The 14,993-nt window shown below is 39.1% G+C and overlaps 1 protein-coding gene across 41 annotated transcripts in view; it reads right to left on the bottom strand.

The window, feature by feature from the left end:
- The window catches only part of DST (dystonin), a 307,340-nt gene that overhangs the window by 33,969 nt on the left and 258,378 nt on the right, over positions 1–14,993 (bottom strand). For all 41 annotated transcript variants that reach the window (XM_065056139.1, XM_065056154.1, XM_065056174.1 and 38 more), the window contains 10 exons: positions 13,759–13,990; positions 13,187–13,413; positions 12,378–12,500; positions 11,539–11,640; positions 10,670–10,771; positions 9,379–9,552; positions 8,455–8,610; positions 3,931–4,128; positions 3,298–3,426; positions 77–247 (listed from right to left, as the gene is read on the bottom strand). In XM_065056139.1, coding sequence (XP_064912211.1) covers positions 77–247; positions 3,298–3,426; positions 3,931–4,128; positions 8,455–8,610; positions 9,379–9,552; positions 10,670–10,771; positions 11,539–11,640; positions 12,378–12,500; positions 13,187–13,413; positions 13,759–13,990 — 1,614 coding nt within the window. The remainder of the gene's footprint in view (positions 1–76; positions 248–3,297; positions 3,427–3,930; positions 4,129–8,454; positions 8,611–9,378; positions 9,553–10,669; positions 10,772–11,538; positions 11,641–12,377; positions 12,501–13,186; positions 13,414–13,758; positions 13,991–14,993) is intronic.

The following is a 14,993-nucleotide window of genomic DNA, read 5'->3' on the forward strand; positions in this document are numbered from 1 at the left end:
GCATGCGTAAAAGCACTGAACATTAACATCCTTAAATACATTATTTACACTTCTATTTTTATGTAAAAATACATACTTTTCTTTCACCGAGCTTTGTTTGTACCGATTCCCATTTTTCTTTTAAGTTATTTATGTCCTGCTCAACATTTGTTTCAGCAGACTCTGGGCATCTTGCAAGCATCTGCTGGCCTTTCTGCATTAGACACTTGTATGTCTCTTCTTTGGCTTCAAAGGCAGCACAAAGTTCCTAAATAAAGCAAGCACAAAAAAATAAGTCAGGTAGAAATTTAATACTCTCTACAAATACTATTATGATATTTATTTCTCCCCCAACGTTTAGCAGGTATGATTAAGACTAATAAAAGAAACATATGTAATTCATAAAAAGCCAAATGAGCAAAGAAAGGGCCCAATTCTTCAGGAAATGAGAACTTGTACTGTCAGATATTTTCTCTGAGATCTAAAGCCTGGCAAAGAAAGTACTACGCACTTAGTGCACAAGATTTGCTACAACTTGGTTGGTTTAAAGTCCATGTGTAGCTGACACACACAAAGTGTCAGCATTATACAGTGCGCTGAAAGCCCAGACCTATCCCAATACATCTTCAAAAGTGGGTGGAACAACTTGGGAGGGCTGCTTTATTGGACACTGTCTCTTTTGTTTTGCCCGTGTATTCATTCACTTGCTAGACAAGAGCACTGAAGAAATTTTACACAGAAAAAGAAAGCCAGGAGAATAACGGTAACGGCTGTTTTACCTCCTAATTATTCTACTAAATATTCTTCTTTAACTATGTTAAAGATAAGGTAGAAAGGGGCATGTTCAATATTGTAACAGACCATCCAAAAACCATTAATATCAAAAAAGTTGCTGCAGACTCCCAAATGAGGAACATCTTCCAGGAAATGAGTAATAATTGTCTTGCAAGCAGAAGGAAAAGGATTTTCCTCTGATTCCCAGGACAAGAACCCAAAGCCCACATTTTCGTTGGGTTAAGAGATCCTGCACACAGGGTTGTACCTGAGCACAGAGGAGAGCAAAGCAGGAAGCAGGTTCAGCCACGAGCTAAGGCTTTAAGAGGACACAAAGCTCCCTTGCTTTCTTTCTGAAGACTATGAGAAGTGGTGCCACCTAGCCTGCTTCCTCTGACATCCTCAACCTCCCCACAATATTTCTGGTTTCCAGAACTCCCCAAAGCATCTTATTTTACAGTAGCACAAGAACCTCTCCAAAGTAAACCCAAGGAGTGCAGCACAGGTGAGTCACAGTGAGGCAGAAGTGGCCCCAGACACTGGGGCTGGGCTCAGCCTAAGACAGGGGCTCAACACAAATGGTTAATTCAGCAGTACGGTCATGCTCTGAAGAGGGCAAAAGCAGTTAAAGTTATTTTAAAGGAGGAACTGAAATGATTGTTTTAAGAAAAGGAGAGGGATGTTCTGAGCAGTGCTGGGACTGCCAGAGGCATTTTTTAAGACCCTTTCCTGTTGGTGTCCCGTAATGTCTCTTCATATCTTTTGTTTCCCTGAAGCTGCCTTAGTGGGAGACGCTGCCCAATCTCAGCTCCATTCACGAGCTGATTATGGTTAAGGGCTCTTTTATTTATATCTGTAGAAACAGATTTTCTACTCAAGAAAACAGTTCACAGAGTTATTTCCAAAGAGAAACAAATCAAAGTGCAAAACTTTCTTCTTCAGCCACAAACTAACACAGATTCTATCACTTAGGGGCAAGTTTGAATTTAGAATAGTACTCAACATAACAAGTGGCTTTAACAAAGGAAAAAAAAAAAAGAGAATTTACACATATCTGCACAGACAAACTGAGATCTACCTAAACTGAAATCAAGTCCTACTTTTTAAGGCTTATATACATTAAAGGATAAGAAGTCAATGCCTGCAGTTACATGAAGGCCCACAGCATAGTAACAATCTGTTAAGACATCCACATACAGTTACGAAATGATTGTATAGAATACATATTACTGGGGACACATTCACATTTGTTCCAACTATAACGCTACATTCAGGTTAAAGATTCTTTAATCAATCTGTAAGGAAAGTAAGTATAAAAAAATGTGTAGAGTAGAAGAATCCGTGGAAAAAATTTTGGTCTTGATCCGAGCTTAAGTCCAGGATGAAAAATGGAAAGAGCTTCACTGACCCTCATGGAATCATGATTTTGCGCCACCCACACCGGAGAGAGAGAGAGAGAAAAGGAAAACCAAAAAGGTTTGTTTGTTTGTTTCCCTTTAAGACAAAAAGAGAATGATTGGGGGGATGATCAAAATCACAAGTTTATTTCTGTATTTTGTCTAAATTTCCTGTCATAACTGACTTTAAAACTTTAAATTACTTTCCTTCTCAAAAATAGTTACTGGCAAATTTTAGAGGAAAAAAGAAAAAAGACCTGCCCTGCCCTATATTGGTGGGCAATGACCTTCAGCATCATTCCGAAATGAAATATGATTTTTAAATCTATGACAATGCAGTATTCTAATGGAAACAGTGCCAGGCATATTCAAGTTCAAGGACAGTTCAGTAAATATCACTGTTACATCTGAGCCAGGAGGTCAGGAGTTTAGATCACTGGGTTTAGACTTATATCCTGGCCTAACAGCACAGCACAATTTTACATAAATATAGTACTATGAGCTACCTTCCTTTGAGGTAGGTGATCAAGCTTAAGTGTCTCTTTTCAGGCTCTGTGGTTGTACAGGGCCAAAAAAATCCACAGAAAGTTTCTTAAAGAGAAAGGAAGGGAAGGAAGAGAATAATTCAGGCATTCTGATCAGCTCGCCATTTCTAATGGAAGTAGAGTCTCTATACGAAGCAGTAGTCCTTATCTGTACTAATGATGACTTTAATGTCAGCTGTGGTTAGATAAAGAGTAAAGGATCAAGTCTCTTAATTCAAGGTCCAATTAATGTAGATCACTTTGAGGTTCACTTTCATATCTTAGAAGCAGCATAAATGTAGTCATGGGGACAGAAGGGAAAACAAAAATAGGAATCGCTGAAAAATCTGCAAACACTTTCTGTTTTTCTTTCTGAGACTAGGGATGCAAAAGTTCTTTTATTTCCCTCTCGGCACTACTAATGGTTCAGCTTTGGGCATCTCCCAAGTGACTACTTTTCCTACACTGAAAATAACAGTGTTGTTTTGAAGGCTATTAAAATGTTTAAGATACTGCACAGACATTGTGATACATAGAACATCCTCTGTATTTACCATAAACACTCTTGAAAGATAGTTAGTCCTGAAACGCAATTTGCAAAACATTCTAATACTGATCCTTACCATATGGGTATTAAGCTGCTCTCTTGCTGTTTCTGGTAAGCCTCCAACAGGTTTTGATGCCAACAGCTGACGTTCAGTGTCTGTCAGCCATTGCTGCAGATCTTCAACTTCACCATGGAAACCTTGGGCCTAAAGGATACCATATCATTTTAGAGCTCACTTAAATGTTCTTTGTTCTAAAACCTGCTCAGATCCAGAAGTATAATGGCAACATATTTAACCAGATACTTGCAATAATCAAAGGAAAAAAAAAAAGCAAACCAAAACAGCACAAAAAAACCCACACACAAAGGAAAAAAACAACCCAAAATTTAAACTAGCTCAAAAACCATGGAAATCTTGAAAGCAGGCTAGAGGAGCAACTGTGATATCAATGCTTTCCCTGAATAATACACCTATACAGAAATTTCACCCTTTAAAAATACACAGGTCAAAAGCTGAAGTCTTAATTCAGCACTATAAAAGCCAGTGGGCAGCTGTGAAAGATACAGTTGGATTCAAACTTTCTCCAAATTCAGCAGTGTTTGCATTATGGTTTTGATTTAGGGCAACTTCTAATAATTTATCTATGTATTTCATGTAAAAAGACACTTTTTTCTGAGTTATCTCTTTATTCGATCATTTCCTGTTCACCTGGATCAAGGCACTGTCCAGCTGCTGTTTCCTTTGCTCTGTTTTTTCCAACACATTTTGCCAGCGCTGATTCAGGAGTTCCAACTTGCTCCGTAAATTACTTGCTTCTTCAACAGCACTTGATTCCATCAGGTCATTTCCTGCTTTCTTAACTGCTTCCACTGTAGACTGATGAGCTAAAACATCATTTTGTAGCACCTACAATTATAACACAGTATTATGATTGGCCATGTTGATAACTTATTGAATTAAAGCAATCACAGCAACCAAGCGACTTCTAATCTAGTGGCAAGGCAATAGTTTAACATCAGCACATGTATAAGCAAATAAAGCAAATAACCAAGGTCTCTTCAGCCAAAAGCAGTAACAGACCATTGTGCTAAAATGTTACGTTTTATTTTACATCTTGGAAGAAAAACATATTCCTTCTGAATACACATATTTCTGAAATTACAAAAGGTTTCTCGTAGCGCTAGTTAAGGACTATTTCTTCGCTTTCTTTCATTTGCTACATACTTCATTAGGATTTTTCTTTGTTTTTGAGGGTAAGGTGTGGAAACAGTGCTTGTGGAGCAGTAGTCCGAGAAGAGAGAGAGGAACAAGAATACTATGTGCCTGCTGTGCCATACAGCCACCTGACTGCTACGATGTCTTTTCTGATAACACGACAAGTCACAAGTAGCCTTGTATGCAAAACACACATCACATTTGCTTTAATTCTTCTAAGCTAATGACTGGAAAAGATTGTTTATTTTATTTTCCTAACAGGGTAAAAAAAAAGGGATATTCACAGAAGCAGATACATCCTATCACTTCCTTCCTGCTGAAGCTCACTAAGAACAACTTTCCAAAGTTATTCAAGAGATGGATGTTTTTACAGGCTACCACAGGATGCACTACTGCGTGAACTTTCTAACCTATAAACTCTGTTTTATGAAAAGGAAGTAGATTTGTTCATGTGTTTGCTGAACTCCTTTGGCACTGAGGGTAGATGAAGTCATAAATGATGTGTGGATGCTTCTTCAGTAGTAAAACACTTCTGCTTGATAAGAATATAAAAGGTTCATGGAGCAGAAGCTATGTTTGTAGTTTTATTTAAGGGCCTGTTTATAACAGTAGTCACACAGGGCACGTGGATATTTTCCTCTGCTCAAGTTCCAGCTCACCACACAAAAGGCTTCAGAAGCTGCATAGCACGTTAACACAAACAATGAAAATGCCTTAATTATCCGTGTACTGTCAATTTAAATCAAATCTAAGACCAAAATCAACTCTGAATACTTTCCACATCATATACAGGCCAAAAATTAAATGGCAGATCTAAAGGAAAGGAGAGGATTTTTGAGATTACATTGAAATCTTCAGGCCTAGAAAGAACACATCATCATGAACAGCACAGAGTCACACAAAGTGGTAGAGAAGATCACAGAATCACAGAATGTCAGGGATTGGAAGGGACCTCAAAAGATCATCTAGTCCAATCCCCCTGCCGGAGCAGGAACACCTAGATGAGGTTACACAGGAAGGCGTCCAGGCAGGTCTTGAATGTTTCCAGAGTAGGAGACTCCACAACCTTCCTGGGCAGCCTGTTCCAGTGCTCTGTCACCCTCACTGAGAAGAAGTTTCTTCTCAAATTTAAGTGGAACCTTTTGTGTTCCAGTTTGTATCCATTACCCCTTGTCCTATCATTGGTTGTCACCGAGAAGAGCCTGGTTCCATCATTGTGACACTCACCCTTTATATATTTGTAAACATTAATGAGGTCACCCCTCAGTCTCCTCTTCTCCAAGCTAAAGAAACCCAGCTCCCTCAGCCTTTCCTCATAAGGGAGGTGCTCCACTCCCTTAATCATCTTTGTTGCCCTGCACTGGACTCTCTCCAGCAATTCCCTGTCCTTCTGGAACTGAGGGGCCCAGAACTGGACACAATATTCCACGTGTGGTCTCACCAGGGCAGAGTAGAGGGGAAGGAGAACCTCTCTCGACCTACTAACCACCCCCCTTCTAATCCACCCCAGGATGCCATTGGCCTTCCTGGCCACAAGGGCACAGTGCTGGCTCATGGTCATCCTGCTGTCCACCAGGACCCCCAGGTCCCTTTCCCCTACACTGCCCTCTAATAGGTCATTCCCCAACCTGTACTGGAACCTGGGGTTGTTCCTACCCAGGTGCAAGACTCCACACTTGCCCTTGTTATATTTCATTAAATTTTTCCCTCCCCAACTCTGCACCCTGTCTAGGTCCTGCTGGATGGCAGCACAGCCTTCTGGCGTGTCAGCCACTCCTCCCAGCTTTGTGTCATCAGCAAACTTGCTGATAGTACACTCTATTCCCTCATCCAAATAACTGATGAATATATTGAATAATACCGGCCCCAGTACTGACCCTTGAGGCACTCCACTAGATACAGGCCTCCAACTAGACTCTGTCCCATTGACCACAACTCTCTGGCTTCTTCCCTTCAGCCAGTTCGCAGTCCACCTCACTACCCGTTCATCCAGACCACACTCCCTCAATTTAGCTGTGAGGATGCTGTGGGAGACTGTGTCAAATGCCTTACTCAAGTCAAGGTAGACCACATCCACCGCTCTACCATCATCCATCCATCTTGTTATGTCCTCATAAAAGTCAATGAGGTTGGTCAGGCACGACTTCCCCTTGGTGAAGCCACATTGACTGTCCCTAATGACCCTCTTATCCCTAACATGCCTTGAGATGGCACCAAGGATAAGTCGTTCCATCAGTTTCCCAGGGATGGAGGTGAGGCTGACCAGTTTACAGTTACCTGGGTCCTCCTTCTTGCCCTTTTTGAAGACTGGAGTGACATTTGCTTTCCTCCAGTCCTCAGGCACCTCTCTCATTTCCCAAGACGTGGCAAAGATGATGGAAAGTGGTCCAGCAATGACTTCAGCCAGTGCCCTCAGCACCTGCGGGTGCATCCCATCCAGACCCATGGATTTATGGATGTCCAGATTGCATAACTGCTCCCTAACCCAGTCCTCATCAACCAAGGCAAACTCCTCCATTGTCCTGCCTTCCTCTGGGGCCTCAGCAGTATGGGGCTCCTCAGGACAGCTTCCGGCAGAGCAGACAGAGACAAAGAAGACATTCAGTAACTCTGCCTTCTCTGTATCTTCTGTCACCAGGGCACCCACCTCGTTCATCAGTGGGCCTACATTGCCTCTGGTGTTAGTTTTATCTGTCACGTATTTGAAAAAGCTCTTCCTGCTGTCCTTGACCCCTCTCACCAGGTTTAATTCTAAGCAGACCTTAGCTTTCCTAGTTGCCTCCCTACACCCTCTGACAACAGCTTTATATTCTCCCCAAGTGGCCAGCCCCTCCTTCCATGATCTATAAACTCTTCTCTTCCACTTGAGCTTACCTAGCAGCTCCCTGTTTAACCACACAGGTCTCCTGGCTCCCTTCCTTGACTTCCTACATGTTGGGATGCTCTTATCTTGTGCCCGGTAGAAACAGTCCCTGAACACTAACCAACTATCTTGGGCCCCTTTACCTTCAAGCAGCCTTGCCCATGGGATTTCCCTTAGCAATTGCCTGAAAAGGCCAAAGTTTTCCCTGCTGAAATCCAGGGTTGCAATTCTGCTTGCTATCCTGCTCCTAGCACATGAGATCCTGAACTCCACCATCTCATGGTCTCTGCAACCAAAGCAGACCTCAACCTTTACCGCTTCAACCAGACCCTCCTTGTTAGTGAGGATGAGGTCCAGCAGTGCACCTCTTCTAGTCGGCTCCTCCACCCTTTGCATCAGAAAGTTATCGTCAAGGCACTGGAGGAACCTCCTAGACTGTGGCTGGCCAGCCGAGTAGTCCTTCCAACAAACATCAGGGAAGTTAAAATCCCCCGCCACAACCTCTAGCTCTTGGGAGATACTCTTCAAAATAAAGGCACGATGGAATCATTCTTCCATGGGGTCCAAAGTCACAATAGTCAGTAAAAATACTAAAACAAAAAACCCAAAAATTAACCCTAAACTCTATGTAACAAAGAGAATAAGATGGGGGCATGGATACCCCTAAAGTTTGCGAACATTTTCCGAGAAGCATTCTCTCTGTTAGTTGGACCCAATTGAAATACCATTTTGCAGAATTCAGAACAACAAATCACTGTTTCCTGAGAACAAACAAGCAAGTACAAGAGATGTATAACACTTGCGCATTTTGTGAGACCTACCCTAAACAAGTTTACTCCTTCAGGGAGAGCAGCAGGTTCAATAACTTTCGAGTTCCCTGGGTCAAATGAAGGTGAATAAAGGTGGAAACTAGGGTGAGCTGCTCTTTTTTTGGTTAAAATTTATGCCACTTGCATGGCATATGCAAGAAGGAAAGAATACAGAGGAGTAAGAGCAAAGACATCAGTTATTCCAAGCCTGTGTTTCAGCTATAATCTGCATCTTGAAAATCTCTATAGGGAATTATTTATCAAGTGCTAAATTTTACTACAAGACTCATCACTAAGATAAACATCAAAAGAACATTTCAGTTAATACTCATTATAATTACATACATGATGTTTGGCAAGTTCAATTTCAATAGCCTTGGGGTCTCCACCCACAGGTTTCTGTTCATTCAGCAAGTCCTCTGTATGCGTCAGCCACGTCAGTAACTCATCCAGGGCGTGCTGGAACTGCCCCAAGGCTAACAAGGCACCTTCCAGCTTGTGCTGTAGTAAAAATAAAATTAATAATACAATGATTTCACAATGCTATTGAATTGGCTTATATTACCATTAGTCACCATAATCCAGAGTGGAGTACATGCATATGATAGCACAAAAACCAGGGAGAAACAGTTATCCAACACAAACAGCTACTTTATAGTTAGAGCTGAGTGAGCAATTCCCTTGTAAAGCCTTACATTCCAGGCCTAAATTCCTGACCTTCGAAGATCCCATGTAACCAGAGCAGAATCAGACATGACAGCAGTTTTTCATCACTTAAAACATAATTTCAATATAAACGCCATTTGCGCATGATCTTTGTCATGAAATTATTCCATTTAGAAAAAAATACACTTCAAATCACTGCATCTTTAAATCTTTCACTTTGATAATTTAAGGAAAGAGCACTGAAAGAGTTTAATATTAAGGGATTTAAGAAACTAAACCAAACCGAACCAACTAACCAGCATCTTTATTAGTTTTGCACATATAAACATGTTTTCAGCTGTTACTTAAGATGTCATCAAATAACCAAAGTGAAATAATAATGATTCAACATGGCACTGCTGGCAGAGGAAATGACAAAAAATACTGCTAAGGGTTTAAAAACCACAAAACCAACTCAGTAAACTGTAAAATTCAAATTCTATTATATGTGGTTCTGTAATTTCCAGAATAAAAGGAATAACTGCAAATTAATACAAACATTATACATAATGACAAGCTTTTCTCAAAGTCATGAATAAAGCCCCCATCTTCAAGTTTATTTACCTGTCTATTTATAATTTTTTCTTCTAGGCTGTCCCACATTAGTTTGAGCTCTGAGAGAGGGTCTTGAACAGTGTGCTTGTCACTCTCTTCTGTTACCTTCTTCAGCAATAATTCTGCCTGATGGTTCAATCTTTCCATTTCTATCTGTTGCTGATAAGCTTCTGTCTTAAATTGCTACGGTGAATAGAAAAAAAAATACAACTAAACATATCACAAGCAACAACCTTATTGAATATGGCATAGTACAGCAATATTTACAATACTAATGCATCACTGTCAACTCTCATAAATCTGAAGGTTCGTTTTCCATGGTCAAAACACTTTTAGGACACTAATAACCAGATAATCCCAGCTAACTGAAAATATGCAACAAATCTTACTATTCTAGCAGATATTGCTAACTGTGACAAGTGGGTGATAAAGATGCCCAATAGGAAAATATTCTCTAATGATCTCCCCGGTCTGTAAAAAGAGGTAGAACATATCTGGAGTAACTTCTAGCTCTTATGGTTCAAATAGAATTATTCTTCAAAAGAGCTGAAAAGCCAATTTTTTTAGTAGAACATCCTCTTGTACACACAACTTGTGCAGCAGTCTGAATACAACCTGCATATGTATGTTCTTCTGAACTATGTGAGATTATGGTTCATTTGAAGTTATACCATAAAATAGATGAACAACCTCCTCACAGCCAAAAAAGAATGTACAAGTGAGCAACAAAACCAAGGACATTCCCTGTTCATTACACATCCCTGTTTTTTATATAGAGCATAACAGCCTAGAACAGGTCAGAAGCACGATCAGCCATAGATCCATACAGACAGGTTTCTAAATTAGCCTGAAATTTTGATTTTCAGCTTAATGATGTATTGGGAATGTTATGATCTGTGTGAGCATTTAGATAAAGCCTGTAATGGCAGAAGTGAATCTCTGGAGACATTTTCTTGGGGCCTCAAGGAAACTGTTCATGACAGAAACCAGAAAATGTAAAGGTCATAGTGAAAGAACCCTGTATATAATAACCTTACAGCCTTTGAAAGAAAAGGAATGCTATTAGAAGTATTTGTGGGCTATCAGAACATAGTCACAAAATAAAATGTAGATTTTAAAATGAAGAACATTTTAAAATGAAAAGTTTGCAATGAAATGTTATTTGAAATTTTCATACAGATTTTTTTTTTTTTACCAGAAATTTAAAATGAAAACTGCTTTTTACTCCTCAAAACTACCAAACAACACAGAAAAATGCAGACAGGTTAAAATACAAATTAAATAAATTGCTAGTTCATACCTTAAGTTCCTCGGTTTGCTGCTTTACTGTCTCCAGATCTGTTCCAACTGGGGACATAGATGCTAACTTGCTGCCAGCAATGTCTACCCAGTCAAATATTGCCTGAAAATCACAGTATGAAATTCAAGCATTAGAAGAGAAATGGTGTCTGTTTGAAAACTGTATTAAGTTAAATACCTGTTTTTTTTTTACTCCAGAGAACAATATTGCTGTGCTTTCTGAAAGGAAATACCTTTCTTCAGCAAAACCTGGATTTCTTTACAATACAAGGGATCAAATATTAACTAAAGTATTTCATGTAATAGTTACAAGAACGTACATGCTGCAAGACTGAACTTCTATTAGCAGCAATATTCTGCCAGTACTACTCAAGCTGAGTAGCACTCTAATTCTTGAATTAGAAAGCTCAGAAAATAGCAGTAAGTGAGTATACTGATCTGTGTTCTGTTCCTTTCAGGTCACATAAATATGTCATAACTTCAACCCATCTATCATATGAAGTACTAAATATCACAAGAAAAAGTGAGCAGGATTACCATGAATTTGTGTGGTATCAAAAAACCTCTGATCTCATCAATAAACAAGTGGACATTAATTTTGAATCTAAACATAGTGCAATATGTGAACTACATGAAGAACCCAACAGATCTATTCAGTAATGCAAAAAAAAAAAAAACCCCAAACAAACAAACACACACCCCCTGAAACACAAACTGAATTAACCCTGAGAGAAAGTATCTGCCTACAGAAGAAAATAGTCACTACAATCAGAGTCATTTGTCCCCCACCCAATCACAGGACATTTTGAAACACAACCACATGAAATCCTATTGACTCAGGTTTGAGGTAGGTGTATCACACCATCTTACCTGCAGCCCATCTTGATACTGCACAGCTGCCTGCATGGCTTCAACAAGCTTGTCCACCCGTTCTTTCCAGGTTTTGTTTAAGGCATCCCAGGCAGAATTCAGCTGCAAGTTAAGTGCAATTTACTCCAACAGACAAAAGAATTTTACTGCTGTATAATGTGCATTTGCTAATTATTCACTAATCCATGACACCAATAAACTAAGCATAAGTAGTTCATATTCATTCCATATGAACACTCTTGTTCTCCCTATCACGGTATAGTTTCCTTTAGAATACACTAGAGGTTCTGCAGTACAAAAGCTGTAAACTTCAATACTAGTTATTGAATATTTTTATTAACACAAGGATTATAGTTAATAAAGGAGATATTATTATTAAATCATTTGGAGTTGCATCGTTATAATAAAGGTAGCTTGAAAGAAATGTACATTGCTGAACATCAGAAAACTTAAGAGTACTTTTTTGTAGTGATTCGAACAGGACTGTCTCAGCTTTCTCACGGCATAAACCAGATATCTGAAATTTATTCTAGCATTAATTTGCAAAAAGTAGCCATCTACCTTATTAATACATGAGTATTTTTACAAAATACCTGTCTTTTACAAAAATTTTAACACATAACCAATACAATAAAATTGTCTGTACATTCTAATCTAATCCGAGTCAAGGCTCATTTACCTGAAAGGTAAACCTTAACTTTATCACAAAGGCTTCTGGGGTGTTTCAGTTTTGCCACAAGATTTTTATTTTCAAAATTTGTTTGGGCTGGGGAGGATATACCAATTTCAGATGAACAAGCAGATAACACAACAGATTTCAGCATCTGCATTTCCCATACCTCATCTATACTCTTGTTGACAATAGGTTTGTCAGGCTCTCCACAAGCAGCTCTAAGCTCAGAGCCAAGGCTCACAACTGCTTCTAGTTCTTCTTGTAGTCCATCAATTTCTTCTTTAACAGCCTACAAAGAGAAAAAAATCCAACATTGCTAATGCTATATTTAATAATATACATACAGCTTGCTTTCAAGAGAGAACATGGCAGGATTCCACCTTTGTTTTCTTTAAAGTCACTTGCACTTAGAATTAGATGCTTAAAATATAAGAATCCCTTTGCAGCCTCAGAGTGAAATCAACTGACATCAATCTAAATTATATTAATGGCTTATGATGTCATTTTGCATGAGACAGAAAAAATAAACAGGAAGTTTTAAATTACATTTCTTTAATCAGACTGTTTTCTTTTTCAGAGGTTACCATTCAACTTTCAAATCTTTAACTATCAGCATAAATAATTACAGGCTTAGAGCATAATACATCTGTACACCTTTCATTTAGATGTTACGTGTTACTCAGGGAATCTAAGGTATGTGTAACTTTTAAAAGTCTCAGTGACGCTTATTATATACATGTTTATAAACAGATATGTAAATATAATGACAGGCACATGTTGCATGCTCACTGCAATTAAGCACTGATACATGTTATTTACCACAGACTCTTGAGATACCATTATAGTGAATTTCTATACAATTATCCCTCTTGGTCTCTAGAAAAATACTGTCCTGTGGTATTTCATAGTAATTCTGTCTTTTCTCTGCCTACTGTTAATAAAATACTTCAAGTCAACAAAATACTTTCTACTGACCTCAGTAGCCTCTTGCTGTTGCTTCACTACAGACGGGTCAACTCCAGGTCCCTCCAGTTCTCGAACGAAGTCCTGAGTATCTTTAATAGTAGCTACAAGAGCCATATGATCACACCAAAACTTTTCAGCCAGTTCCATTACATCCAGCAATTTGGCCTCCCTTTCCTCCGTCAAAGTCTGGATGTCTCCCCAAATGAGGACCATTTGGTCTAGTTTATCCTGAACAGCTAAAGAACAAAGGAACTAGATTACTACCTTGGCAAACAATTCTTGGCCATAAATCTCTCCACAGTTCTACAGCAGAACCATATGTGTACATTTTAAAATTTAGACTCTAAAATTGTTTCTTTAGCCTATAATGTTAAGTGGAAACAACCAACACAGCCTTTAGAAATAAAACAAAGGTCACATCCATGATGAATTATTTTAAATGAATGCTTTGCTTTTATAAATCTTTAGCCGCTTCTCCAGGAGAACACAGTCCCCAGATCAGTGCTCATCAGAAATGAACATGTTTATATGGCTGTAGTTTGCTGCATTTCCAGTACATGAAACTTTACTCAATCTATTACCTTTAGCAGATATATCCTTATCAGCTCCCTCTGAACGAGCAATCATTTCCTCCCCTCTCTGTTTAAGTGTCTCATACACTGGTTGAAGCTTTTCCAGATCCACCGACACATTCTTATTTTCACTGATTTGCTCTTTAATCTTCTCGACCTCTGCTGAGATTGAAGGTGGCTGCCTCAGACGTTCAACTATGCGTTTCAGACTCTCAAGAGTTGGATCTATCTTGTCATGAAACTGGGAGGGTGGTAAAGGACAGGAAGAAGTGGCAGAGAAATTAGAAAAAGCAAATCAAACCAAACAAACATCTGAAATTCTCTTGGAAAAAGGTACTTTAAAATTAACATATAACTTTAAAATTAACATTTCTATCCAACATACTTTTGTGCAACTTGCAATACGCCCCTCATGGTTATACCCGTCTCTAACATCTAAATTACAAAAATGACCTTGCAAAATGATACTTCCTCTCAAATTTAAGAATTTTACTGTGAACTCTGGTTTTGGTCCTGAGACACTCCGCCTGAAGATACTACACGGCAGCATTTGCATTTGGTCCTGTGTAATTCACATAGGAATTTGTACCCTATTTTAGAGAGCCACAGCTTCCTGATTTCATCATTTTAGAAATATATTTACCTTAATATTAAATACATCCATTTTCATATCAGGAGCAACATGCTGGCATACAACCACTGATTAAGATTTGATATGTAAGGTCATTCAAAAGGACACTTGTAAGTGCCCAGGTGATGCCTAGTGCAGTAAAGGCCCGTTACTGTCCGCACTAAAAGCACTCAACAGCGGGTATTACCTTCACCCACATTTGACTGAGCCCAGGTAGGTGCCCAGAAACTCAATCACAGCTGTTTTAACATCGTTCACCCTTTGGTCCAGGTCCAAAGTTAGCCTTTACCGCATGCTTTTGGATCCAGAGATTCCTCAAAATACCACTACAGCCCTTTAAAATTCGAGCAAGTAATTAATTGTGGTTGCATTGAATGATCCTGCAGGATCTACAAAAAGCACTCTGGACTACACTTGGGAAAGGTACTAGGAAGAGCATGGCAAAACAAGATTACCATGTGTGAACAAATGGCTACATCCTTTCTTTTCAAAGGAATATAGGCAATACAAATGTAATTACTTTTTCCCACCATACAATCCACTTCAAATCAGACTTTCTGACTAATATTACAGACTCAGTGTTTTTGTTCGAGGTGTGAATATCACACAAGCC

The sequence above is a fragment of the Columba livia genome, chromosome 3 (assembly GCF_036013475.1).
Source record: "Columba livia isolate bColLiv1 breed racing homer chromosome 3, bColLiv1.pat.W.v2, whole genome shotgun sequence".
In the NCBI taxonomy this organism is placed as follows: Eukaryota; Metazoa; Chordata; class Aves; order Columbiformes; family Columbidae; genus Columba; species Columba livia.